The sequence below is a fragment of the Myotis yumanensis genome, unplaced genomic scaffold (assembly GCF_028538775.1).
Source record: "Myotis yumanensis isolate MYYU_CA2020_CCGP unplaced genomic scaffold, mMyoYum1.0.hap1 SCAF_16, whole genome shotgun sequence".
NCBI lineage: Eukaryota > Metazoa > Chordata > Mammalia > Chiroptera > Vespertilionidae > Myotis > Myotis yumanensis.
This window is the reverse complement of record NW_027223767.1, coordinates 37529375-37553471: the sequence shown is the minus strand read 5'-3', so window position 1 is coordinate 37553471 and position 24097 is coordinate 37529375. Positions and strand designations below refer to the sequence as shown.

Genomic DNA, 24097 nt, shown 5'->3' with positions numbered 1-24097 from the left:
TGAATGTCACAGGCAGACATGGGTGGCACAGAGCAGTGCTGTGTGAGGGGTGCTGGGGCAAGTTCCCAACAGCCCCCAGAGAGGCCCTGACCTCAAATCTACCTGTGCCCTAGGCCTTGTGTGGGGGAGCAGTGGACCCAACTGTGAGGGGCTGAAAGGCATTTCGGGGTGATGTTGTACTGAGGGGAGACTGAGTCACCAAGTGCCCTGGCAACCCCCTCTTCAAATGACCTCCACACCCAGCAACTCATTTGGTCCTCAGACCCGTCCTGCCCTTTCCTCCTCGCCTGGCTGCAATTCCCACTTCATGGATGAGGAAACGAAGGCTCTTGGCTAAGTGCCCAGCCCAAGACCACTTCACGGTCAGCAGAGCTCCACTGCAGGCCTCCAGACTCCAAGTCTGGGAGGGCTGGGGTGCCACACGCCCACATTCCTCCTTCAGGGGACCCACAGTCTCTCTTCCCCGCTCCAGGGAACCCCCACAGGGGTGGGCCTCTGTGCATCTGAGAGCTCCAGGAAGAGATCACTCCTTCCTCTCCTGACACACCATGTCTGTCACCCCCATTACAAATCACTACCAATAACTCCAGCTCAAACGCCTCCTGAGGTTCCCACCTGGCCCGAGGATCAGAACCCCCAGCGTTCACTGCAGAGCCTTCCAGCCGCAGGCACTGTCCCCCAGCCCCACCCATCCCATCCCCCATACCGCCTCTCCACATTGACCTTTGTGAACTGCACTGAACCTTTAACTTCTGGCGCTCTGCCAGTCCCACTGCCTGGAATGCCCTTCCCTGCTACATTTCCCCAACCCTGCTGTGAAAACGGACTGACTCTCGGGAAAATCGTGGGCTTCCTGCCTGCTCCTCCGTGATCCCGAAGCATCTGGCTCATAACTCTCCGAGCACTTGCCAGACTGTAGCCTCCATGCAGGGCGCTCCACCGGGTTTGGCTCTCCATCCGTGAGCTCTCACCTGGGAGCTCCGCTAGGAATCTACAGGTGCCTGTGCGGAGTGAGTGACTCCTGGGCCTCCGCCCTGAGCATCCTTCCCGTGGTCTAACCTCAGTAGGTCCGGCTGCAGCGGCCGCAGCTGGGATGGATGTGGGTGACCCCGGGACACGTGCGTCCAGGGGACCGAGCGCGGGGCAGGTGGGCGCGGCCAGATGAGCCCGGGGTTGGGGGGGGGGGGGAGGTCGCTACACCCAGCCTGCGCCCCTGGCCCTGCGCTGGCTGCTGGCGTCTCTTCGCCGTGGTTACCGCTAGTGGCTGCTGTCGCTTGGTGCAGCCCAAGGAGACCGCGGCCAGAGCGTCCACCGGCAAGATGGTGGCTCCCGCGGCTCCGTGAGTGTGTGCGGGCCGGGTGGGGGCGGGGGCCAGCGGGAAGGGCGTCTCCTCCGGAGCTGCCCGGCAGGGGGCGGGCAACAAGGGCCCCGCCAGTGGGGGATCGGTGCCTCCGATGACCCATCCGAGGGCCCCTCCCCCACGTGCCCCCCAGAAGTTCCCCAGCCCTCAGGGTCCCCACCCCAGGGAGACAGGCCGGGCATGCAGGGAGCCCTAGCCTCACTCGGGCTGCCAGGGGAGGGGTCCCCACCTCTCCTCTGCCTGGACCTCGGACTCTTAGTGGGGTCCTAAAAGGAGCCTGAGGAGGAGGTTTGGGACCACCATCCTGGGGCTGAATAAACCCTGTTTGAGGCTTATGTGCCGGGTGGAGTGGGGGTGGCAGACCTGCACACCATGGCCCCAGGGCCTGCAGGTTGTGCCTGCTCCCATCCTGCTGCCCAGCGTAGGAGAGGTGCCAGGGACCTGGGTCTGAGACCGGGCAGCCTTGGACCGCACCCCATCAGCCTGCTTCCCTCTGGCTGAGGTGGGGGAATGGCAAAGGCTTTTGTCCATTTGTTTTGTTTTGTTTTTTGGGTGGCGCTGTCCCATCGAACTTTCTGGGATGTTGTAAATGTTCTGTCTGGGCCGGCTAATGCAATAGCCACTAGCCACGTGTGGCCGTTGAGAATTTGAACTGTGGCTAGTGCAACTGCGGAACTGAATTTAATTTTTTGTTCACTTAGTTCTGATTCGTTTTTAACAGCCACGTTGGCTGTCGCGTCAGACAGTGCAGTTTCGGACTCTCCATCTTTCCATGCATCCTTCCTACCTACTCTTTTATAAGAAACCTCCTAGGTCTGACAGTCACTTTGTCCCCTCTGCAGGATGGGGCAGGAGAGCCAGTTTCTAGGTGCCTGGAAAGGATCTGACACAGTTCCAGAAGGGTATCACCTTCTCCTTGCACCTCCTCCCCTTTCTAAGACCCTTTGGTGATGGGCTGGACAAGGTCACTGAATCATAGGATTCTGGGAGGAAAGGATGTCAGAGGCAGCTTTTTTACCCCCCAACAGGTGCCCAAGGGCCCACTCCACTGCTCATGCTGCCTGAGAGCTCATCCTTCCTTACTCATTCACTCCCCAAATTTTGCCAGGCACTGTTCCCTCCTCTGGGGTTCAGTCCAAGAGAGAGAGAATATACCAAGGAATAGACCTGCACAGAAATACGCATATTTGTCAACTGTGGGGAGTGCAATAGAAGGAATAATCGGGGGATAGTGACAGACAAGGAGGGGACTTCCTAGGATCCAACAATTCAGAAGCCTCCTCTGAAGAGGGGACAGTTAAGCTAAGACCAGAGTGGAAGTGGAGGGTGGGACATTCTGGAAGAAAGCACAGCTTGTGTGCAGGCCCTGAGGATGGAATCTGGCACTCTGGAGGAACCAAGAAAAGGCAGGTATAGCTGGAAAGGGAGGGAAGGACAAGCAGCTGCCAGCATTTATTTGGCAGACCTGGAAAGGGATTCTGGCACTGACCCAGAGCAACAGGCGGTAGTGGAGGGGTTTAAAAGCAGTGTTTTTAAGAGCCCCCTCCGGCTGCTAGGGTTTGGATGGCTCAGATGTGGGTAAGAGCAGGAAGCCAAAGGGCCATCAGGAAGCAACTGGCATAGTCCAGGCAAGAGATGAAGGTAGCCTAGATGAGGAAGGCGGTAGAGGCATGGAGAGAGGGGATGAGTTAGAGGTAGTTTGTGGAGATGGAATCAACAGGCCCTGTGGATAGACCAGGTCCCGGATGAGGAAGAGAGTGGGGCTTAGGGGGGCATGTTTCTGGCCAGAGTACCTGGGTGGGAGGATGGGCCATTTCCTGGACTGGGGACAACGGGGAGAGGAACGGATTTTGTAAGGACAGAGTGAAAGTTCCATTTGACAAACCAGGAAGGTGGTTGGATGGAGAGATGTGGTGTCCAGAGGAGTGGCCCACACCGGGGTTGAATATTTCAGAATGGCCAGCAGAGATGGTTCTGAACTCTCTGGACAGGTTGAGGTTGGGAAGAGGAGGTGGAGATGACAACACAGGCCAAGGAGAGGCTGATGGGGGGAAGTGTAGTGTGCGTGTGTGTGTGTGTGTGTGTGTGTGTGTGTAGGAAAGGGATCTCCAGAGAAAATCCAGTGGCCCCGGGAGCTCAGCTTTGTGCTAACTTCCTTCTAATGAGATAAAGGACTGTGGTCTGGCGGCATCAGTCATCCTTTGGGCAACGAATCAGGAGGCCTAAGTTTTTGTTCTGGCTCAGCCACAAATTATTCATGAGTCCGAGAACCACTCTGTCTCCAGGACTCAGTCCCTCCACCCATAAAATGTGGTTGTATAGGTGGTGCTGGTCATTCCAGCTCCGAGTTCTGGCATGCTTCAGCTGTCAACACTAAACAATGCCTTGTGCTGGAAGGTGGGGCTGGGCACCCATACCTCCCATACCTCCCTTTGGATAATACTCTGTGGCCCTTTGCATGACCCCGCCCACTCCCAGTAGTCCTTCCCCATTGGGTTCAGGCCACCCCTCAGCTGGGGCGTGCTCTGTGGGCAGTGTGAATCCTTGGTGGACTCCCTAACACACCTCCCTTGTCTCTTTCATCTCCAGTCTCCCACCAGCGGAGCAGGAATAAACTTTCCGGGCTAAGTTAGATGGATGGTCCCCAATAGCCAGGCGGGCGCCCTTCTCCTGCCTCCCCACCAACTCCCCTTATCAAGGGACGTGACTCTGTGTGTGGGAGGCTGGGAGTTAGAGCATTTGGGTGGGAACTGGGGTGCCCTGCCCCTCGAGCAGGAATGGTGCCCCCGGGGAAGAAACCAGCTGGAGAGGCCTCCAACTCCAATAAGAAGTGCAAGCGTTACTTCAACGAGCACTGGAAAGAGGAGTTTACCTGGCTGGACTTTGACTATGAGCGGAAGCTGATGTTTTGCCTTGAGTGCCGCCAGGCCCTGGTACGGAACAAGCACGGCAAAGCTGAAAACGCCTTCACCGTGGGCACCGACAACTTCCAGCGCCATGCCTTGCTGCGCCATGTGACCTCGGGGGCTCACCGCCAGGCGCTGGCCATGAACCGGGACCAGCCCACTTTTGAGGGCCAGGCTGAGGGAGGAGGGGCCTCCCCAGGCCTGGCGACCACCCCTACCTCCAGGGGCATCAAGGTGGAGGTGGACCCTGCCAAAGTGGCTGTGTTGACCACAGTGTACTGCATGGCCAAGGAGGACGTGCCCGACGACCGCTGCTCTGCCCTACTCGAGCTACAAAGGTTCAACTTGTGCCAGGCGCTGCTGGGCACGGAGCGTGGTGATTACTACAGTCCCAGGAGGGTGAGGGACATGCAGGTGGGTGGCAGCCAGAGGTATGGGGGAAGGCTTGGGGAGGGAGGACATTGAGCCATCTGGCACAGTGCCAGCATGCCAGGCCCCTGGGCCTCGGCCAGAGCACTTCATTCATACCTTCACTGTCAGAACCGTCACTGAGAGCGACTGTGTGTCTGGCCTTGGGCCGGCTGCTGAGAACACAGCAGTGGAGCAGCCAGACCGGGTCCTGTCCTCAGGGGCCCAGGGCCGCTCCCCTCACTACCTAGGCCAGAGATAGCAAACTGGTGGCCCTGAGGGCTTCATTGGCCCACAGAAGTGTTTTGTTGTTTTTTACAGTATTTTTGTTATTTTTTATTTTTTTTAATCCCGAAACTATTTTTCCCATTGATTTTAGAGAGAGTGGAAGGGGTGAGGGGGAGAGAGAGAAAGAGGGAAAAACCTAAGTGAAAAAGACACATTGATTGGTTGCCTCCTGCTCATACCTCTACTCAACCAAGGCATGTGCCCTTGACTGGGAACCAAACCAGAGACCCTTCCGTCCAAGGGCCAATGCTCTAACCACTGAGCAACCGGCAGGGTTGTTTTTATTGATTTTAGATAGAGAGGAAGGGAGAGGGCAAGAGAGAAATATCAATCAGCTGCCTCCTGCACGCCCCCTACAGGGGATTAAGTCTGCAATCCAGGCATGTGCCCTGATCAGGAATCGAACCAATGACCCTTTGATGCATGGGATGACGCTCAACCAACTGAGCCACACTAGCCAGGGCCACGGTGTTTTTTTAAAATTTTTAATTAGCTTCCAAGTTTAACAAAACAAGAGATTACATGTGAAAATCTGGATTTGTTACTTGTACTGAAAAACTAGGTCCCCATGCTCTCACGGCATGAAGTGGTGGAGTTGGGGAGCAAGTAAGGACTTCCCCATTCCCTGTTTTATCCCTGGCCCACTTTGAGCTCAGTATTACCCTCGTGGCCCCTGGGGGCATGCACGCTGCAGCTCCGTCCTAGGTACTTACTAGCTGTATGAGCCCTAGGGGCTGGCGTGTGGGTGGGGGAGTTGATCTCATCTTACAGAGAGATGTGGCAAACAGACAAACAGAACACACGGCTAGGGCCCTATGTCACTGGCTAGGAGTTAGGAGTGAACATGTCTATCAGTTAATCCCTGGACAGCAGAGAGGAGGGAGCTCCCCAGGAATAAGGCAGACTGGGTGATGCTGTAGAAATACACACACACACCAAACTCTGTCGAACTTTTACAGTTCATAAAGCATTTTTCATTTATAAGCACAAAAACAAAAGGCTGTATTTACAATTCACAACAACCTTTGGAGGAGATTATGGGCACCTATGAGCCTGATTTTAGAGCTAAAGATATTGAGGCTCAGAGAGGTGAAATGACTTGCCCAAGATCACACAGCCTGTAAGTGGCAAAGCTAGGATTAGTCCCCAAGTCTGTCTGACCCCAAGGCCTGTGCTCTTGCAATCACCCTGTACTGTCTGTCTCCCCTTCTCAGGACAAGCCTAACTCTGCCCGCCCTCCCTTTCTCTCTCTGGCTGTCCCAGGTGGCCATTGCCAGTGTCTTGCACACAGAGGCTTGCCAGTGCCTGAAGGCATCCCCGTATGTGGGGCTGGTGTTGGACAAGACCAGAGACTGGCCTGAGTCCCACAGTCTGGCCTTGTTTGCCACGTCGGTGTCACCCTGTGATGGCCAGCCTGCCACCACCTTCCTGGGCAGTGTGGAGCTACAGGAGGGCGAGGACACTGCTGGCCAACTCCTGGACATCCTGCAGGCCTTCGGTGTGTCTGCACCCAAGCTAGCCTGGCTCAGCTCAAGCCTCCCCAGGGACTGCCTGGGGAGCGTGGGCCTGCAGCTCCGGGCCTCCTGCCCGCTGCTCACGGAGCTGCACTGCCTCCCTGGCCGGCCAGATCCTGAGCCCCCTGCCTACCTAGGTGAATATGAAAGTGTACTGGATGCCCTATTCCGCCTCCACGCTGGTCCCAGTTCCCACATGGTCCCTGAGCTCCGGGCAGCACTGGACCTCGCAGCCATCGACTTGGCAGGACCACGGCCAGTGCCCTGGGCCTCTTTGCTGCCTGTGGTGGAAGCAGTGGCTGAGGCCTGGCCTTGCCTGGTGCCCACACTGGAGGCCTCTGCCCCAGCCTCACCAACAGCTAGGGCACTGGCCCTCGCCCTGCGCCAGTTCACCTTCGTGGCCTTCACCCACCTGCTGCTGGACACTCTGCCCTGCGTGCAGAAGCTCGCCCTTGTCCTGCAGCCGGAAGACCCACACCTGGCCTTGCTGCAGCCCCTGGTGATGGCAGCGGCGGCCTCCCTCCAAGCGCAGCGAAGCTCCGGTGGCGCGCGCCTCCAGGGCTTCCTGCAGGAGCTGGCGTCCTCCAGTCCCGACTTGGGCGGTGCGCGCTGTGCCTACCGTGGCCTGGAGTTGGTCGGCTACTCCGAGGCTGCGCTCCGGGACTTGGAGCGGCTGCGGGGGGCCTTCTTGGACTCCCTGCAGAAAGGGCTGCGGGACTCCTACCCCGGGCCCTCGCTGGATGCCGTGGCCGCCTTCTCCGCGATCTTCGATCCCCGCCGCTACCCGGAGACACCCGAGGAGCTGGGCGCGCACGGCGAGGGGGCGCTGCGGCTGCTGCTGCGCGCCTACGCCCCGGCGGTGGTGCGGCCGCGCGCGCTCCGCGACTTTGCGCTCTTCAAGCGCGTGGTCTGCAGCCTCGGGCGGCCGGGCCCGCGGGCTCTGTGCGCCAGGCTGGCGTTCGCGCACTCGGAGCTGCACGAGCTCTTCCCCGACTTCGCTGCCCTCGCCGCCCTGGCCTTGACGTTGCCGGCGGGCGCCAGCCTCCTGGACAAGGTCGGCCGCAGCCGGGAGCTGTGGTGGTGGGGGCCGAACGGAGCCGGGGAAGGCCGGGGCGACCCTGTGGTCAAGATCGCTGTGGATGGTCCCCCGCTACACGAGTTTGACTTTGCGCTGGCCGTGGAGTTTTTAGAGAGTGGGTGGGGGGAGGGGTTGCTGGGGTCGCAGCTCACGTGAGGGTGGCCTCCTTCCCTCTATCCAGCCAGCCTGAGGCCCTGGTCCTCTAAGGGCCAAGCCGGACTTGCCCATGCTGCATCCGAGCTGACGTACTAACTGTGGCCTTCCGTTCACCTTCCCCACGCTTCTGCTCCACGCTGAGGACTAACCCAGCCCTGTGGGCTGTGGGCTGTGGAGGAGGGTCTGGGTCAAGGGGGGCCCGGGCAGCGGAGAGATGCTAGGGTCTGGGGCACCCGAACTATTGCTCCTGACCATTCTAGAGTTTGGTGAGGAGTAGCTCACCCTTTTCCCTTTGGATTCATCCCACGTTTTTGGCCTTAAAAATGTGGGGGGTTCTTGTTTGGAGGGAGGAAGGCTGGGGCTCCAGAATTAAGGGATTGAGGGAAAGTCGAATGTGGTCCTTGCCTTTCTCAGCCCCACTCCTGGCAGCATCTCTTCTGTTCAGATACAACCGGAAAGCAGACCACGGTCCTTGCCTCTGACACAGCACAGCACTCTGTGCACAGCTAACAGTTCAAGGAGGCGGTGCTGCCCTGCCTGCCCGCCCCACCAAGGCTGCCCGAGGCTTTTATGTATATGACCATGTGTAGAGACAGATCAATCTATAAATAGGAAATAAATCTATCCTATTTTTCATAATGTAACACTTAAATCTAAAAGGACTTCTTTTCGTTTTGCAGTGATAGGGTCTAAAAAAACGTCCCAAATGAACTGGACTTGTTACTAATTTTCTTCTTTTTTGAAGTCTGGTTGTTCTCCCAAGTTCCTTGCCTCAGACCTTTAAGACCAAAGACTGTAAAACCACAGTGTTCCCGACCCCCCACCCCTCCTCCACCCCTCAAGGCCTGACCCAGGGATGCCAACGGGGGGGCTTTGTGCCTCCTGGGGGAAGCAGTTGGGGCCTCACCAGCGGTGGGGGACACATCCCTTGAGATTCCAAGGGTTTCCCATCCTCTCTGACAGCCCTTGCTGGGCATGATGTGGGGCTCTGGAGAGGGGAAGTGAGAAGGGAGGGGGATGACCTTTCCCCAGGCCTCCTGGGTTTGGGTTTAATTTGCAATAAAGAGGAAACCCAGCTCATGTGCAGTCTCCATGGTGCTGTGTGTGTGTCGGGGGCCTGCCCTGACGCCTCTGTCCCCTCCCTTGGCCTGGCTCCCCTTAAGCATTCATCTGGGCCTCTGTAAGGGCAGGAGGGTCACCCTTCTTCAGTGGATTCCCTGCTTCTGCTGCCCCAGTTGTGGAGAGGAGAGGCACAGAGATGGGCTGTCGTTGTCCTGGGTTTGGCCAGGGCTACTTTGTGACGAGGGAGACAGGAACTCTGTCCTGGCTTCACACCCAAGAAGCCCATCCGCTTCTTCTGGCTGTGGGGGTAGGATTGCCCTGTGGCTCCCCATTTCAGACCCTGCCCTTCTTCCTCCTGCAGCAGGCCCAGCGTCCAGCACCCCCAGCCCCCTGCTGGCCTCCCTGCCCCTGGCTGCCAGGCCTCTGCAGCCCCCGCTGGACTTCAAGCACTTGCTCGCCTTCCACTTCAATGGCGCTGCCCCGCTCAGTCTCTTCCCCAACTTCAGCACGGTATGGGCCGGGCTGGCGGGCGGGGGCATACAGCCAAGCTGGGGGTGGGCATGGAAGGTGGGCTCGGATGGGCCGGTTCTCAGAAGGTGGGTCTCACCCAGAGCTCATTTCCCTCCACCATCCCCAAGAGACGGGGTGCTCCCAAAATAGAGACCCCCAGGCCCAGCTCTCTGGGCAAGGGGAGGAGAAAGGTGTCCCCCCAGGAACAACTGCTAGGCCTGTAGGGTCTGTACTGTAGATTTCACTTGAGTTTTGGTATAGGGACTTCTATGGATGATTTGTGTGTGCAACTGAGTGTGCCTTTCCGTGTTGGTTTGTAAATCCATAGGTCTTTGTGGGTTATTTGTGGATGTGGATGTGTGTTGGTGTCCTGTGTGTGTGTTTGTAAACAACTCTTTGTTTCTCCGTATGTAATATGTGTGCACGGGTAGCTGAGAGATGTTTTGTGTCTTTGTGTTGACTATGTGCGTTCTGCTGGGTGTCTGACCTCTGAGTGTGTTTTGTATGGGTTGGGTGATTGTGCCTTTGTCTGTGTGCCATTTGTGTGTGTGTGTTATTCTGCATGGCACTGTAACCTGTAACTGTCTGTAAGCTCATGTGCTCTGTGTATTTCCATGTGTGTATGTGTGTGAAGAACAAGGGTAGTGAGCATGAATGAGACTTCACTACATGAGCCATAAGGAATGCTACCCCCTTTTTAATTTTGAAAAATCAAATGCAATCATCAGTGAGCCCCACCCACCCTGACAAGATGGTGGGGAATTTGGCTTCAGTCACCCTGAGGAGTCCCTTCCTTCCTGCCTGCCCTCCAGGGCTGCACAGAGGTTCCAGGAACCTGAGGCATTTGGGGAGGGTCCTCTGGTCTTAGGTTTCTGCTGTCACTTGCTGACATGCTCACTGTTCAGGCACATGGACCCTCAGGTGAAGCGCTGTTGTCCTGATCGCTGGGGGCCCTGCAGGCCATTCTCTGAGGCCCTGTCCCCTGCTGCCTCGGCCCTGGTTGCTGTGGGAATTAGAACCTCTTTCTGTTCTCAGGGAAGTTCCTGAAACCATGCTTTTCTCTCCCAGCCTTCCTGAGAGACGAGAACAGAAAGTTCTGGACAAGCAAGCCCAGATGGCTTCCGCTTTTGGCCCAACAATCTAGGCCCCTGAGAAAAGAGAAGAAAAAATTATTTAAAATAAGAAAAAGAAAAAGACATACACATTAACATTGCAAAGAAATGATTCTACTACTCAGGGCCTCTACCTGCTGTCACCTGCCCCATCCTGGCCGGGGCTTCCTCTCCCTCTCAGGCCCTGTGGCAGTGGCAGAACTCATAAGATGAGCCTGATCTCCCCAGCCATTAGGTCCAGCACAAGGCTGGGTTACGGGAGAGGAAATTCCGACAGAGGGATTCTGTCCCTTCCCTGCCTCTCCCTACCCCCAACAATCTGTCCCCATGTATGATTCTTGTGAATGAGAAAAACAAAACAAAATCAGAGGCCAGAGGCAGCAAGAAATGCCAAGGTGATCACCAGGACATGGTTCTGTCTCTCAAGATCATGGAGGGCACCTTGGCCATCCCCCTGCCTCCAAGCGGAAGCCTAGGCTGACAGATAAAGTCTGCCAGGGACCAGGCTGTTTCTTGTGTTGGGTGTGGCATCACAAGGATGGTAAAGTTCTTCCTAAGGGTGCCCACTGCCCTCCTTGATAGCCTTTAGTTCGGGGCGTTTTGAACTGCCCCCTTCCAGAGGCAACCCCGGAGTTACTGTGCCCTCCCACCCCTTCACAGATGGACCCGGTCCAGAAAGCTGTCATCAGCCACACCTTTGGGGTCCCCTCCCCTCTGAAGAAGAAGCTCTTCATTTCCTGTAACATCTGTCACCTGAGGTTCAACTCAGCGGTGAGAGGGAGTAGTGGAAACATGCTGGGGGAGGGGCTGGGCAGGGAGAGGGCTGGAGACTGGGCTTCTGGGATCTTTCCTGGAGGAATAGGCGTTAGCAAAGGGGCCGTGGTCTCAGATTTCTATCTGTGGCTGCAAAAGAGGCACTCCTGGTCCTTCCTTCATCCATCCTCTTCTCTATCCAGAGTCCTCTGCTCCGTTCCTCTTCAGTCCCACTGGGACTCCATTTCCCTCCTGTGCTTCTCCCCTGTGTTCTGGACCCTTCTGCAAGAGAGAAGAGTTGCCCGGCTGGCGTGGCTCAGTGCTTGAGCGGCGGCCCATGAACCAGGAGGTCACGGTTTGATTCCCGGTCAGGGCACATGCCCGGGCTGCCTGCTCAATCCCCAGTAGGGGACATGCAGGAAGCAGCCAATCAATGATGTTTCTCATCAATGTTTCTATCTCTCTCTCCCTCTCCTTTCCTCTCTCTAAAAATCAATAAAAACATATTTTTAAAAGAGAGAGAGTGTGAGAGAGAGACATTGCCCTTCCCCACTCTGGTCCCAGTAGCCACCCATCAGCTCCTGAGTTTGGAGCTGAGTTTTGTGTGTTTTTTCTTTTAATATGTTGTTGTTGTTGTTGTTTTAACAATTTTTATTTATTTATTTGAGAGAGAAAGAGAGAGAGAGAGAGACATAATGTGTTTCCACTTATTTATGCATTCATTGGTTGATTCTTGTATGTGCCCTGACCAGGGATTGAACCTGCAACCTTGGATGACACTCTAACCAACTGAGCTACTCAGCCAGGGAAGGAGCTGGGTTTTTGGGGTTTTGTTTTTGGTTTTTTGTTGTTGTTTTGTTAATCCCCAACTGAGGATTTTTTTTCCCCTATTGATTTTTAGAGAGAGTGGAAGGAAGGGAGGGAGGGGGAGAGAGAGACAGACAGAGAGAGAGAAACTTGAATGTAAGAGAGACACATCGATTGGTTGCCTCCCACACACGCCCTGACTGGGGCTGGGAAACCAACCCGCAACCCAGGTGTGTCCTTGACTGGGAATAAAACTTGTGACACTGTGGTGTTTCTAACCACTGAGAACCACTGGCCAGGGCTGGAGCTGAGTGGGTTTTTTGTTTTTAATTTATTTCAGAGAGGAAAGGAGAGGGGGAGAGATATAGAAACATCAATGATGAGAGAGGGCCACTGATTGGCTGCCTCCTATACGCCCCACACTGGCAATGGAGACCACAGCCTGGGCACATGCCCTAACTGGGAATTAAACGGTGACCTCCTGGATCATAGGTTGACACTCAACCACTGGGCCATGCCAGCCTGGCAGGAGCTGAGTTCTTAAAGCACCTGAGAGTTTAGAGACTACTAGAGGCCCAGTGCACAAAATTTGTGCATGGGGGGGGGGGGGTCCCCTCAGCCCAGCCTGCACCCTCTCCAATCTGGGACCCCTTGGGGACATCCCTCTCACAATCCTGGACTGCTGGCTCTTTTTTTAAAAAATATATTTTTATTGATTTTAGAGAGGAAGAGAGATAGAGAGATAGAAACTTCAATGATGAGAGAGAACCACTGATCAGCTGCCTCCTGCACGCCCCCTACTGGGGATCAAGCCCGCAACCCAGGCATGTGCCCTTGGCCAGAATCGAACCTGGGACCCTTCAGTCCGCAGGCCGACGCTCTATCCACTGAGCCAAACCAGCTAGGGCAAGGACTGCTGGCTCTTAATCGCTCACCTGCCTGCCTGTCTGGTTGCCCCTAACTGCCCCCCCCCCCCTGCCCCCCCGCCAGCCTGATCATCCCTCACTGCCTCTGCGTGCTGGCCTGATCACCCCTAACTGCCCCCTCTGCCAGCCTGGTCGCCCCTCACGCCCCCCCCCCCATCCCCCCACCCCCCCCACCCCCGCCGGCCTGGATCTCCCCACGCAGCCTGGTGTCCAGTCGTTTGGTCATCCCTCACTAACCCCCCTGCCAGCCTGGTCATAGGCAGTCATCTTGTGAGGGCATGAGGGTCAGTTTGCATATTGCCTCTTTATTATATAGGATGTTTGTTCGTGCCTATTGTCTTAATTAGTTCTCATGATACAACTGTGAGGTGGATAGAGGTGCAATTATCATCCCCTGTTCAGATGAGGAAACTGAGCCTCAGAGAGGTTGAGTAACCTGCCTGAGGCTACACAGCTGGTAAGTAGCAAGGCTGGGATCTGAACCCAGGCCTGGCTGACCCCAAGGCCTGCATACTTTCTACCATAGCCTGCCCCTGGATCGTGAAGGGGCCTCTTCCTGGCCTTCTCAGGGAAGGTTTACCTTCTGTCCGGGCAACTCTGGGATTTGGGGAGATGCTCTCAGCTGACCTGTTCTAGTGAAAGTGTCCAGGGAGGGGCCTGTCTTTGCTGCATTTGGGAGCAATAAGCAGGGACCCCTGGTTGAAGGAGGGAGGACACTGCCAGGCCAGATATGGGAGCTCCTCCAGGCTTTCAGGTTACAAGTTGTGAACCAGCTGGACAGAGAGACTTCCCTCAGAGAGAATATCTATGTGTTCATGCTGGGCCCCTTCACAGTGCCTGGCAAATGCCAATGCTCAATAACTATTTGTTGAAAATATGAAAAAGGGATGAATGGTCTGTGGTGCACATGTCCCAAAGGATGAGGATTGCTCTGTTTTCTCCATTTGTGCATTTATAAACTTGGTAACTAACATTCATTGAGCACCTACTGTATGAACTAGGCACTGATCATTCAGGTTCTCATTTAATTCTCACAATCCTGTGAGGCCAGTGTTAACACAGAGTTTGAGTGAGGAAACCGAGGCTCAGAGAGGTGAGGTGACTTGCCCAAAGATGCACAGCTACTCAGTGGCTGAGTCAGAATTTAAAGCCAGAGGCTGCTTGCCTGGGAGCTCACGTATGAGAATGTGTTCTGTAAACCTCAGGGCCATGCACATACTGTGATGATGATGGCAGTGACAAGGATTCACTCCTTGTGTGGCCCAAGCCCTGCCTCCCTCTGACCTGCCCCATGTCCAGTGCCAGCTTGCAGATAGGACATGTAGACTCAGGGAATGAATGGTGACCCTATGCCCTCCCCGCCCCAGAACCAGGCCGAAGCACATTATAAAGGCCACAAACATGCCAGAAAACTCAAGGCAATTGAAGCCGCCAAGAGCAAGCAGAGGCCCCAGACCCTGGCCCAGGATGGGACACTGGTGTCTCCGACCACGACCGTGGCCAGTGGAACCCCCGAAGAGCCACAACGCAAAGGTCAGTCCTGAACTCTTCTCCCCGCCCCCCACTCCCAATCTGGTTTCTGACGAGGGGTTGAGAGATGTCTTTTTTAAAAGAAATATATTTCATTGATTTTTTACAGAGAGGAAGGGAGAGGGATAGAGAGTTAGAAACATCGATGAGAGAGAAACATCGATCAGCTGCCTCCTGCACACTCCCTACTGGGGATGTGCCCGCAACCAAGGTACATGCCCTTGACCGGAATCGAACCTGGGACCCTTGAGTCCGCAGGCTGACGCTCTATCCAATGAGCCAAACCGGTTAGGGCGAGAGATGTCTTATTGTTATGTCTGCTTGTGCTAGAGCATTCCTACAGAGACAAGGCACATATCACAAGTGGACAGCTCAGTGCATTTTCTGGTCTGGATATATCGAGATTAAGAAACTTCTCTCAAGCACCCAGAAGCCCACCTTGGGCCCCTTCCAGGCACTACTTGTATTAGTTTTGTAGGAACTATAATGACCACTAACTGGGTGGCTGAAACAATAGGAATGTCTTTTCTCACAGCTCTGGAGGTCAGAAGTTTGAAATCAGGGTGTCCGCAAGGCTGCTTCCTTCATGGAATGGAGAGGGAGAATTTGTTTCATGCCCCTCTTTCAGCTTTTGGTGGTTGCCTGGCATTCCTTGGCTGGTGGATGCATCGCTCCAATCTCTGCCTCCATCTTCACATCTGGTTCTCCCATGTGTCCATGGTCTTCTTATAAGGACACCAGTCATTGGATTAGAGCCCACCCTAAGCCAGTATGACTTTATCTTGACTAATTACGTCTACAAAGACCCTTTTTCCAAAATAAGGCCACATTCTGAGATTCTAGAGCAGCGGTTCTCAACCTGTGGGTCGAGACCCCTTTGGGGGTCGAACGACCCTTTCACAGGGGTCGCCTAAGACCATCGGAAAACACATACATAATTACATATTGTTTTTGTGATTAACCACTATGCTTTAATTATGTTCAATTTGTAAATGAAAATACATCCTGCATATCAGATATTTACATGACGATTCATAACAGTAGCAAAATTACAGTTATAAAGTAGCAACGAAAATAATTTTATGGTTGGGGGTCACCACAACATGAGGAACTGTATTAAAAGGTCACGGCATTAGGAAGGTTGAAAACCACTGTTCTAGAGGGACATGAATTTTGGGATGACACTCTTCAACCACCTACACCCCTTCCCCCAGGGTAGCTATGATCCTAACTTCTCACATAGACCAGTTTCACTTGGTTTTGATAAACTGTGTAGAATGTAGGCTTTTGTTCATCTTTCATGAACATTCATGGTAAGATTCTTCTGTGGGGTTGTGGTGGTAGCTGTAATTTGTCCTTTTCCATTGACATGCAGTATTCCATTGTAGGACCATACAACTTTTTTAAAACCCATTCTCCTATTGATGAGCATTTGAATAATTTCCAGTTTTATGCTACTATGAAGAGTGCTCCATGAACATTCTAGTACCTTTTCTAATTTCCGTTTACTTAACAGCCAATAACTAGACTATCAGGGCCATGAGGGCTGAGATTACTCTGCCCAACTTTTATGCTTTCAGATGGGGAAACCGAGGCCCAAAGAGGCCCAGGTCTGCCCAGTGAGTTGGATGGTAGAGTGGGTCTGGAATTGAGCGCTGGTCACCGCTGCACTAGTGACCCGTCCACTCTGCCAGCCACCCCTAATGTCAGTGCTTACAATCAAGGTCTCGGGAATCAGCTCAGGCCTCACCCTCTTACCCGATGCCTTCCATGTCCCCAGCAGTTCCTGCAGACCCTCCTCCTGGCCCCCCACTCCGGCCACCGCAGACTCCCGACGGGATGCCCAGGGAGCCCGCCCACTCAGACCTCTTGGATGCTGCCTCCTCTTCCTCTTCTTCCTCCTGCCCACCCTGCTCCCCAGAGCCTGGGACAGAGGCCCCAGGACCTGAGCCAGTGGCGGCTGCTATGGGAAGCGGTGTGAGTGGGGAAGGCAGGAGTGAGAAGGGGCGCCTCTACTGCCCCACGTGTAAGGTGACGGTGAACTCTGCCTCCCAGCTTCAGGCTCACAACACAGGTGAGTGTGCCCCGCCAGCTGGAGTCCGGGGGAAGGAGAAGAGCGGGGAGACTGCCCCTCACCAGATGGGGGCAACTGGAATTTCTGGGCGCTTTGCTCAAGGACTTGGTCACCTAGACCGTTGTGCTCAGTTGTTACTGGGCGTGCACTTCGGGTCCTCCCACTAATGCTTAAGGGAGAATGGAGAAGAGACGCAAGGACTGAAGGGTCACTGCAGAGACCACAGGAGACACCTCCTCCATCTCTCCTTACATCAGGCCCAGAGCGGGGGACTGAGATTCGAGAAGGAAGCTGACCAGTTATATTGCAAGAAGGCCTCCCTGGGGGAGGGTGGCTTCAAATGAGAGGACCTTGTGGAGATGGAAAGAGGAATCTCATGTGGCTGGTGGGGAGTGTATGTGCTGAGCAGCCTCAGAGCTAAAGGGACAACCAGACTGACCTGGTTCGGAGGGGTCTCCGTGGCCTTGCAGCCCCTCCTCGGAGCTGACAGACTTTCTTCTCTCCTTCCACCAGGAGCCAAGCACCGGTGGATGGTGGAAGGTCAGCGAGGGGCTCCCCGAAGGGGCCGGGGCCGCCCAGTGCCCCGGGGAGGAGCTGGACACAAGGCCAAAAGAGTGACCGGGGGCCGGGGGGGCCGGCAGGGGCCCAGCCCCCCTTTTCACTGTGCTGTCTGTCAGCTCCAGGTCAATTCAGAGACCCAACTCAAGCAGGTGGGAGAAGGGAGGCCGGGACGAGGGTTGGAGCAGGGCTGAGGGAGTGGGCCCAGTGCCAGGGGAGGAGGAAGGAGGGAGCTGAGGAGAGAAGGTGGGTAGAGCAGGGCCAGGTGGAGGAAGAGGAACAAGGCTGGTGGGACAGTGGGCTCCTGGAGACAGAGGCCAAGCCTTAGCTCCCCTTCCCACGGCCACTCCAGGTGATGCCCAATACATGTAGGTGCAATGTGTGAACTGTGGGTAGAGAAGGGTGAGCTAGTCGAGGACGATGGGGAAGTTGGGGGTCCTTGGGCTTCCTCATCTTGTTCCCAGTCTGTCTGTCTGCCTGTCTGTCCATCAGCACCTGAGCAGCAGGAGGCACAAAGACCGCCTGGCCGGGAAGCCCCCCAAGCCCTCCAGCCAGCACAGCAAGCTGCAGAAGCACGCAGCGCTGGCTGTGAGTATCCTCAAGGTATCTGTCTCCAGGCAACGGGGCTGGGACCCTGGGCAAGGGCAGGCGGGGAGTGGGGGGCCTCATGGGGGGCTGAGGCAGGAATAAAGCCACCCCTTTCCGAGGCTGCCTGGGGCTGGGTTTTGGCTCTCTTGGGATCTGCCCAGAGGAATGTCCGGGAGGTGGGCCTGGGTAGGAATCTCTCGGGCAAGAGCGAGGGGTGGGCGTGCCATCTCCTGGAAACCATCTCTACCTCCGCCCAACACAGCCTCCTCCCTTGGCCCATCCCGATTCTCGTCCTTGGGGGCAGGAAGACAGGTGGTGGAGAAAGCCCTTTGGAATGAATGTCTGGGGGCGGGAAGGGAGGAGGATTTAGGTTTGGAACCCTAAAAGCCATGTGTATCCTGCAGCAGAAAGCCCAAGGACGGAGCCCAGGGCAGGGGGATTTTCTGGGATCAGACTGTGTACAGCCCTCTTTCTCCTTTGCAGTCGAAACTGGCCTTGCAGAAGCAACTCACCAAGACGCTGGCAGCCCGCTTCCTGCCTAGCCCGATCCCCACCGCAACGGCGGCCATCTGTGCCCTGCCAGGGCCCCTGGCCCTCCGGCCTGCCCCCACCGCAGCCACCACCCTCTTCCCGGCTCCCATCCTGGGCCCAGCTCTGTTCCGCACCCCAGCGGGAGCTGTCCGCCCTGCCACGGGACCCATCCTCTTTGCCCCGTATTAGCCCTTCCAGGGAGGCCAGGGCCACCTTCCCAGCGGTCACCTTCCCCACCCTCCTCTCCCCAGGGCGCCTCCGTTCCTACATCCCGCAGGGGATTTTTTTCACAGCCGAGGGGTTCCTGACCAACCTAGGAAGAGCTGGGCTGGTTTGAAGGGCAGATGCCCTTCACCCCATCTGACTGGGGATTGGATTCAACTATTACCCCCTGGCCCAAGGGCCATGCCCACCCTCAGTTCCCCAGCCTTCTAGTCCTGGGCTCCCCGCACCTCCAGCCCGATGTACAGGGAGCAAACCGAGAAATCCCCAAGATCTATGCAAAATCCTAGCCCCGCCCCACGGTGCTCTCATGTCGTCCCCCCCAAGACCTACCCCCACATGGCCAAGGGCCCTAGAAATCTTAACTGCTAGCCTGGGACAAGTCTGCGACTGAACCCGACTCCCGTGCTCTGGGAGGCCCTCCCCATTCGCCGGCTTCTCTGGAGAATGACACGGTGTGGGATGGGCTCTGGACACGATGACCACGGGGGCCACGGGGGCGTGGCGGAAGCTGGAGGAGAAAGGCAGCCGTGCTGCGGTGGGGCACAGCCACGGTGCTGGAAGCTGTTAGGGGTCATCTCCAAAGGGATGGGGCTGGGCCGTTTTAACAGAGGAAGTGATCAATCCCCTCTTAGCCTTTTACTGATTTCTCCTGAACTCCAGCTCTGGGGTGTGGGGGACACTGGGTCTCCCTCAGACTATGGACCCAGCTGACACTGAATTCCGCCCCCCACCAGGGTTCCCAAATGAAGAGCTTTCTTCTCTAGCTATTCAACCCAAACTGGTCCCTCGCACAATTCAGCTTTCCCCCCCTCCCAACCGACCAGCACCCCAAGCCTCCCTCACTGTGAAGCTGAGTGTTGGGATCCAGTCTGGTAACCACAGACCCATCCTCATGCTAACGTCACAACCTCCATCCTATCCCAGTATGGTCCCCCTCACCCCACAATATGGGACTTTGCCAGTATCCACCTGTATCTTTTTTTAAAAAAGGCTATTTCCAATGGGAAAATAAGGGGCGGACGGGAGGGAAACTTTTTGATAACAGTTGTGGTTTTATTGTGTCCAATGCATCAATAAATGAACTTTAAGCCCGAGCCTGTCTATGCCCTAACTTGACTTGCCCAGCCTGGGACCGCCTGCCCCTGCTCACCTCCCCTGCTTTGGGAAGGGGCATGCACTGGAGGCGGCCCGGCTATCGGGCTCCCCTATGGTAGCGGTGCCCAACAGAAGCCCGGAGAGAAGCACGAAGCGGGCCCAGGACGCTGTGGGTCAGGAGCTCACCTTACAGCATGTTGAGAGTGTAACCACCCTTCTGAGCCCCAACAGATCTGTCTGCTCCTGAGAAGTTACTACATGTTTGCCTTGTTCTGTTGAGGCATCTGAGGTAAGAAGGGCTAGAGGAGCACCTTGTCCAGCCTTCACCATGGCAGCATACTAACTTATAACAGGGAATTTATAAATAGAGTCCAGCTAATAGCTGAAAACAACCACAGGACAGAGTGAAGACCAGCCCCCGGGGGTGTGAGGTTCCCCAGTGAGCACTAAGCAGCCATTCTGGCAACTAGAGTAGATAGTGCACTCCTGCCCCCTGGCGGTTGTCGGAGAGCAGAGTCCCAGCCTCCAGGGCCGGTAGGCATAGCACCTTGAAGAGGGAGAAGAAACAAAGGATACAGTCAGCTGGCCCGAAGCCAGGGGCGTTATAAAGTCATAGGGCTGCAGAGGATCTGGAAGGCCATCTAAGCAACTCCTGTCACTGTACAGATAAGGAAACCAAAGCCCAGAGAGAAAAAGCCCTGCTGGGTAACAAAGCCTCCAGGTGACTCAGCCCAGTCATCATTCCATTCCACCTCAACCAATGAAGCAGGAAGAGGAAGTGAAACAATTGGGGCGGGAGGTCAAGTAGAAAATCACACTTCCCAGGAGGCTGGCTTCTTCCAGCCACGGTACAGACGGGAACAAGGTCAGGGTGCTGGGTGAGGAGGCACCCCTAACACGAGGACGCACACGCGTACACGATACCTGGACGCCCTTCCCCTAGAGTCCAGGCTGGTGCCGTAAGTGTTTGTGTGTGTGTGGCAGAAGCCCAGAGGTGTGGGACCCGTGATCAGAGCCAGACCCTAGACGCGGCACTTCTGTGGGGCAGCTCGGCTTCCCAACCAGGGCAGGTGGGAGGGACCCTGACCCACATCTGCCCCAGGTCCCAGAGGGGCAGATGGGATGGAAGCTGGGGTGGGGGGAGAGGTTGGGGGCACTAACCTAGATTATCTGCACTTCCCGGAGTTAGGAGGGAGCCAAAGTGGCCCGAGCCCGGAACAGCCCAGCTGCCTGCCCTAGTGGGAGTTGCCTTTCCCTTCAACCCATCTTCCACAGCCCCAGAAGCTGGCCTGGGGTTGGGGAGGTGAAGAAGGGATGGCAGCTCTTCAGCCATCCAAGGAGCCGCTGCCCTTGTTCTTACGGCTGAGGGGGAAGGCGGACTTGCTCTGGGGCTGGGTCATCTTGCTGGCCAGGTAGACGAAGGGCTCCAGGAGGGAGCGGCGGTCAGCCACAGACACCTCCCACAGCTTCACCTTCTCCGACTTGGCCCAATGCTGGGCCACGTCTGGGTCCACGCGCCGCTGCTCCTGCAGGTCGCATTTATTGCCAAGGACGACGATGGTGACCTGGGGAAGAGGGACAGAGTAGAGACTTGTGGATGTGCCACGGGCCTTAGAAAAGGGTGTGAAGGCTGGCCACCACCTAGGAGTCCTAAGCGAAGGGAAGTTTTAATGGCTGATCTCTCTTCCTCTATTAGAAATTATGAAGTGAGGAGAGGGAGGTCATTGCTTTTTCCTTGCCTTCCTCTATTCAAATTCTGGCCTCCGTCTGGCCCTCCCTCCAGGAGTTCCATTACAAGCCCTGCATCACCCATGTCTGCTCATGACCAGCAGTCAGTTCAATTTGGGCTAAATAACATGAGGAAGCACTCCCAGAATGCCCACAGCTGACTGGGGGACTTAAGAAAAGAAGGGCTTTCACAACTAAAAATATGGAGCCAGTAAAAGAAGGACTAGCGGGGGCTTCACGTGTTAGGCCGGGGAGCTCTTAATCTGAGGCCTTTTCGGCTGAGCTGCCTCAGCATGGGGCCACCTCTATGGGTGAGGACACCTTCCAGTGGCCTTGATCCCGCCTCCAGCTCCTGACCCACCGCCTAGAAAGTGAGTAAAACACAGAGCCATGCCAAGCCTCCCAAAGCCAGCCCCGGGCCCGCTCTCTCGCACCACCGGGGTTCCCACACACACCTCCTTCTTGTCCTTGGATTTGTCGATTTCCTTCTTGAGCAGCTCCACACGCTGAAAGGACTCCCGGCTGTCCGTGCTGTAGACCAGGACGTAGCCGTCGGTGCAGGAGAAGCAGTGCCTCGGCAGCTCCGCCCCGTCCCGGAGCCCGCGGGTGTCATAGAAACGCACCTGCTCCCGCACCCCCCGGTCAGTTTCAATGGAGCCCACGTAGATGTCTTCCTGGGTCTCGATCATCTCAGAACCTGAGATAAAACGAGGACACTTGTTTGTAGGGAGAAAGGAGATGGGATAACATGAGTGACTGAGGATATCCTGACAGGCTGGCCAGACAGGGAGGGAAAGGAATGCGGGGGCTGAGAAGAGGGGGCCAGACCGAATCCAGCAGGACTGGAGCGATTTGGGGGAACAGACATGAACCTCATGTTCACACCATGCTAAGCAAAAGGGAGACTTGGGAGCTTTTCCTCCTTATCTCTGATATTGGGTTTCCTTCCTCCAGGTCTCAATGTTGTAGAGCTGGAGGGCATGATGTAGACTTTACTCCAGGAGCAGGTTTTGGCTTCTCTGTGTTATTAAATCCTACTCCTTATTCTTCAGCTTCTTCCACCATCCCCGCCCCCCCCCCCCCCCCAAACAAAACACTCACCCACTACATGGTTCCCGTACAGAAGCTGTTCCAGGATTGACGTTTTGCCCACAGATGCCTGGCCACACACGACCACCTTGCAACTCTTCCCCATGCTTGGCCTTCAACCTTAAAGAAAGCAGCACGCCGGGTGAGGTGGATCAAAACAGAGCCCAAGTTCTGAGCTGCACGGGAAGCCTCGGGGGCCCAGCACTGCCCTCTCCTCTAGTCAGGGTGTATGTCAGAGATGATGTGTCTCACTCGCCCTAGCCGGTTTGGCTCAGTGGATAGAGCGGTGGCCTGCGGACTGAAGGGTCCCGGGTTTGATTCTGGTCAAGGGCACATGCCCGGTTGTGGCCTCAATCCCCTGTAGGGGGCGTGCAGGAGGCAGCCGATCAATGATTCTCTCTCATCGTTGATGTTTCTATCTCTCCCTCCCTATCTGAAATCAATAAAAATATATCAACAAAAAAAGAAATGATGTGTCTATGTCCCCTCCTGGGCAGGGAGCTGTATCTTTTTCACCTTCGCGATTCCCCGTAGCTGGCCAGTGACTTGGTGCTCACTGTATGCTGCCCTAAGGGGGGAAGAGATGCTGGTTAAAAGGAAACACCGGCCAAGTCCCTCTCCATGCACAGGACTTGGGAGCACCAGTTACTGCAGGGAGCCCGTGCTCGCCTCCCCCTCTTTACCCCTGACCCCCGAGGAGAGATAAGCAGGAATACTACTGTGTGTGGATCTGTCTTCAGCCACTCTTCCTGGTGAACAAATAAGAACATTTTACTTTCCTGTATGACTTATCTAGACAACGAATTCCCTCTGGTTCCTAGTCAAGTCCCGTCCAAGAGTAAGACCACCAGACAGGAAAGAAGTGAAGAGATCTGAGGAAGGACAGGCTCCGGAAAGGAGACGATTTTTGCGGCCCCTGGGCTGGCGGACCAGAGGAGAAGGCTCAGACACAGAAACCCCTTCTCGCCAGGGATCGCGGCGGCTTCCCACCAGCAGCCCCAGATCCCTCCCGGAACAGAGAGACCATTCCCCAAAGGGGTTCCAAACAGAACCCTCTCCGGAGGAAACTCCTGAGACAGACCCCCCAACCCGCCCCGAGGGCCCCATACACTGAGCTCCCCGATGAGCAGGTACCCCGAGAGCGAGCCCGCGGGGCCTCCGCCACAGGTTTCCCCAGAGGGGCCGCCCCCACCCCACCCCCACCCCCACCCCCACCCCCGGAGGAATCCATGGCGGCAAAGACCTGCCACCGAAAGCGGCCCCGGCGCGCGGCCGATCCCCGCCTTCCAGCTCCGTACCTGCCGGGGCCCTCGCAGCACCCCAGCCGGGCCCCTAGGAGCACCGGGATCAGGGGAGGGGCAGCACGGCCGCCAGGCCTCCGTCCTTCCGGGTGCATCCGGGCTCTGTCCGGTCCCGCCCCCCGCCCCCCAGCTTCTGTCCCCCAAGACGAATTCCGGCGGCAGAGAGCCGGCGCCGTCCGCCCAGCGCCCCCAGAGGCCGGCGGGGGACCTGGCGGCCGGGACCCGATGGTGGTGCGCAGCGGGCGCGCACGGTACTGGACGCGGCTCCCTGGACGCGGGGTCCCGTTCTGGTCTGATGCCCACGTGTTCTTCTCTAAGGCTGCTGTGGTACAGTGACGCTTCATTTGCTCAAGCGTTTCTCCATCAATGTATGGTGAGCACCGATTCTGTGCCAGGTACGGGACCACGCACCTGGAAAAGGAGACCAATGATGCACCCTAGCTGCCCATTAGAAGGTCACTGTCCAGAGGAGCTAGACATCTCATCCCAAAATGACAG

At 56.2% G+C, this 24097-nt stretch overlaps 3 protein-coding genes and 1 long non-coding RNA gene across 13 annotated transcripts in view; 3 read left to right on the top strand and 1 right to left on the bottom strand.

Moving 5' to 3' along the window:
• ZNF385C (zinc finger protein 385C) overlaps nucleotides 1–19480 on the top strand; it is a 54158-nt gene extending 34678 nt beyond the window's left edge. For 2 of the 6 annotated variants that reach the window (XM_070395220.1, XM_070395221.1), the window contains exons 4-10: nucleotides 9134–9282; nucleotides 11055–11165; nucleotides 14248–14413; nucleotides 16191–16484; nucleotides 16998–17194; nucleotides 17535–17645; nucleotides 18114–19480. In XM_070395220.1, coding sequence (XP_070251321.1) covers nucleotides 9134–9282; nucleotides 11055–11165; nucleotides 14248–14413; nucleotides 16191–16484; nucleotides 16998–17194; nucleotides 17535–17645; nucleotides 18114–18350 — 1265 coding nt within the window. In that variant the 3' untranslated portion in view covers nucleotides 18351–19480. The remainder of the gene's footprint in view (nucleotides 1–9133; nucleotides 9283–11054; nucleotides 11166–14247; nucleotides 14414–16190; nucleotides 16485–16997; nucleotides 17195–17534; nucleotides 17646–18113) is intronic. The other 4 variants (XM_070395225.1, XM_070395222.1, XM_070395226.1 and 1 more) reach the window with 4 other exon arrangements.
• On the top strand, nucleotides 1659–8923 carry CUNH17orf113 (chromosome unknown C17orf113 homolog). Its single transcript, XM_070395219.1, has 2 exons — nucleotides 1659–4680; nucleotides 6226–8923. The coding sequence occupies exons 1-2, from the start codon at nucleotides 4138–4140 to the stop codon at nucleotides 7708–7710; spliced, it is 2028 nt and encodes a 675-aa protein (XP_070251320.1). The 5' UTR covers nucleotides 1659–4137; the 3' UTR covers nucleotides 7711–8923.
• On the bottom strand, nucleotides 19419–23696 carry NKIRAS2 (NFKB inhibitor interacting Ras like 2). 5 transcript variants are annotated; one of them, XM_070395227.1, is made up of 6 exons: nucleotides 23597–23696; nucleotides 22815–23219; nucleotides 22311–22418; nucleotides 21665–21906; nucleotides 20842–21046; nucleotides 19419–20028 (listed from the first exon to the last, which is right to left on the bottom strand). In XM_070395227.1, exons 3-6 carry the CDS (start codon nucleotides 22402–22404, stop codon nucleotides 19928–19930), a joined length of 642 nt encoding a protein of 213 aa, XP_070251328.1. In that variant the 5' UTR covers nucleotides 22405–22418; nucleotides 22815–23219; nucleotides 23597–23696; the 3' UTR covers nucleotides 19419–19927. The 5 variants fall into 5 exon arrangements, with proteins under 5 accessions (XP_070251328.1, XP_070251330.1, XP_070251329.1 ...); XM_070395229.1 differs by having other exon boundaries at nucleotides 22815–22866; XM_070395228.1 differs by having other exon boundaries at nucleotides 22311–23219.
• LOC138994920 (uncharacterized) lies at nucleotides 20315–22750 on the top strand. The gene is made up of 3 exons (XR_011468490.1): nucleotides 20315–20440; nucleotides 21707–21850; nucleotides 22164–22750. It is a non-coding gene; the product is annotated as an uncharacterized lncRNA (long non-coding RNA).
• Nucleotides 23697–24097: the final 401 nt, after the last annotated feature.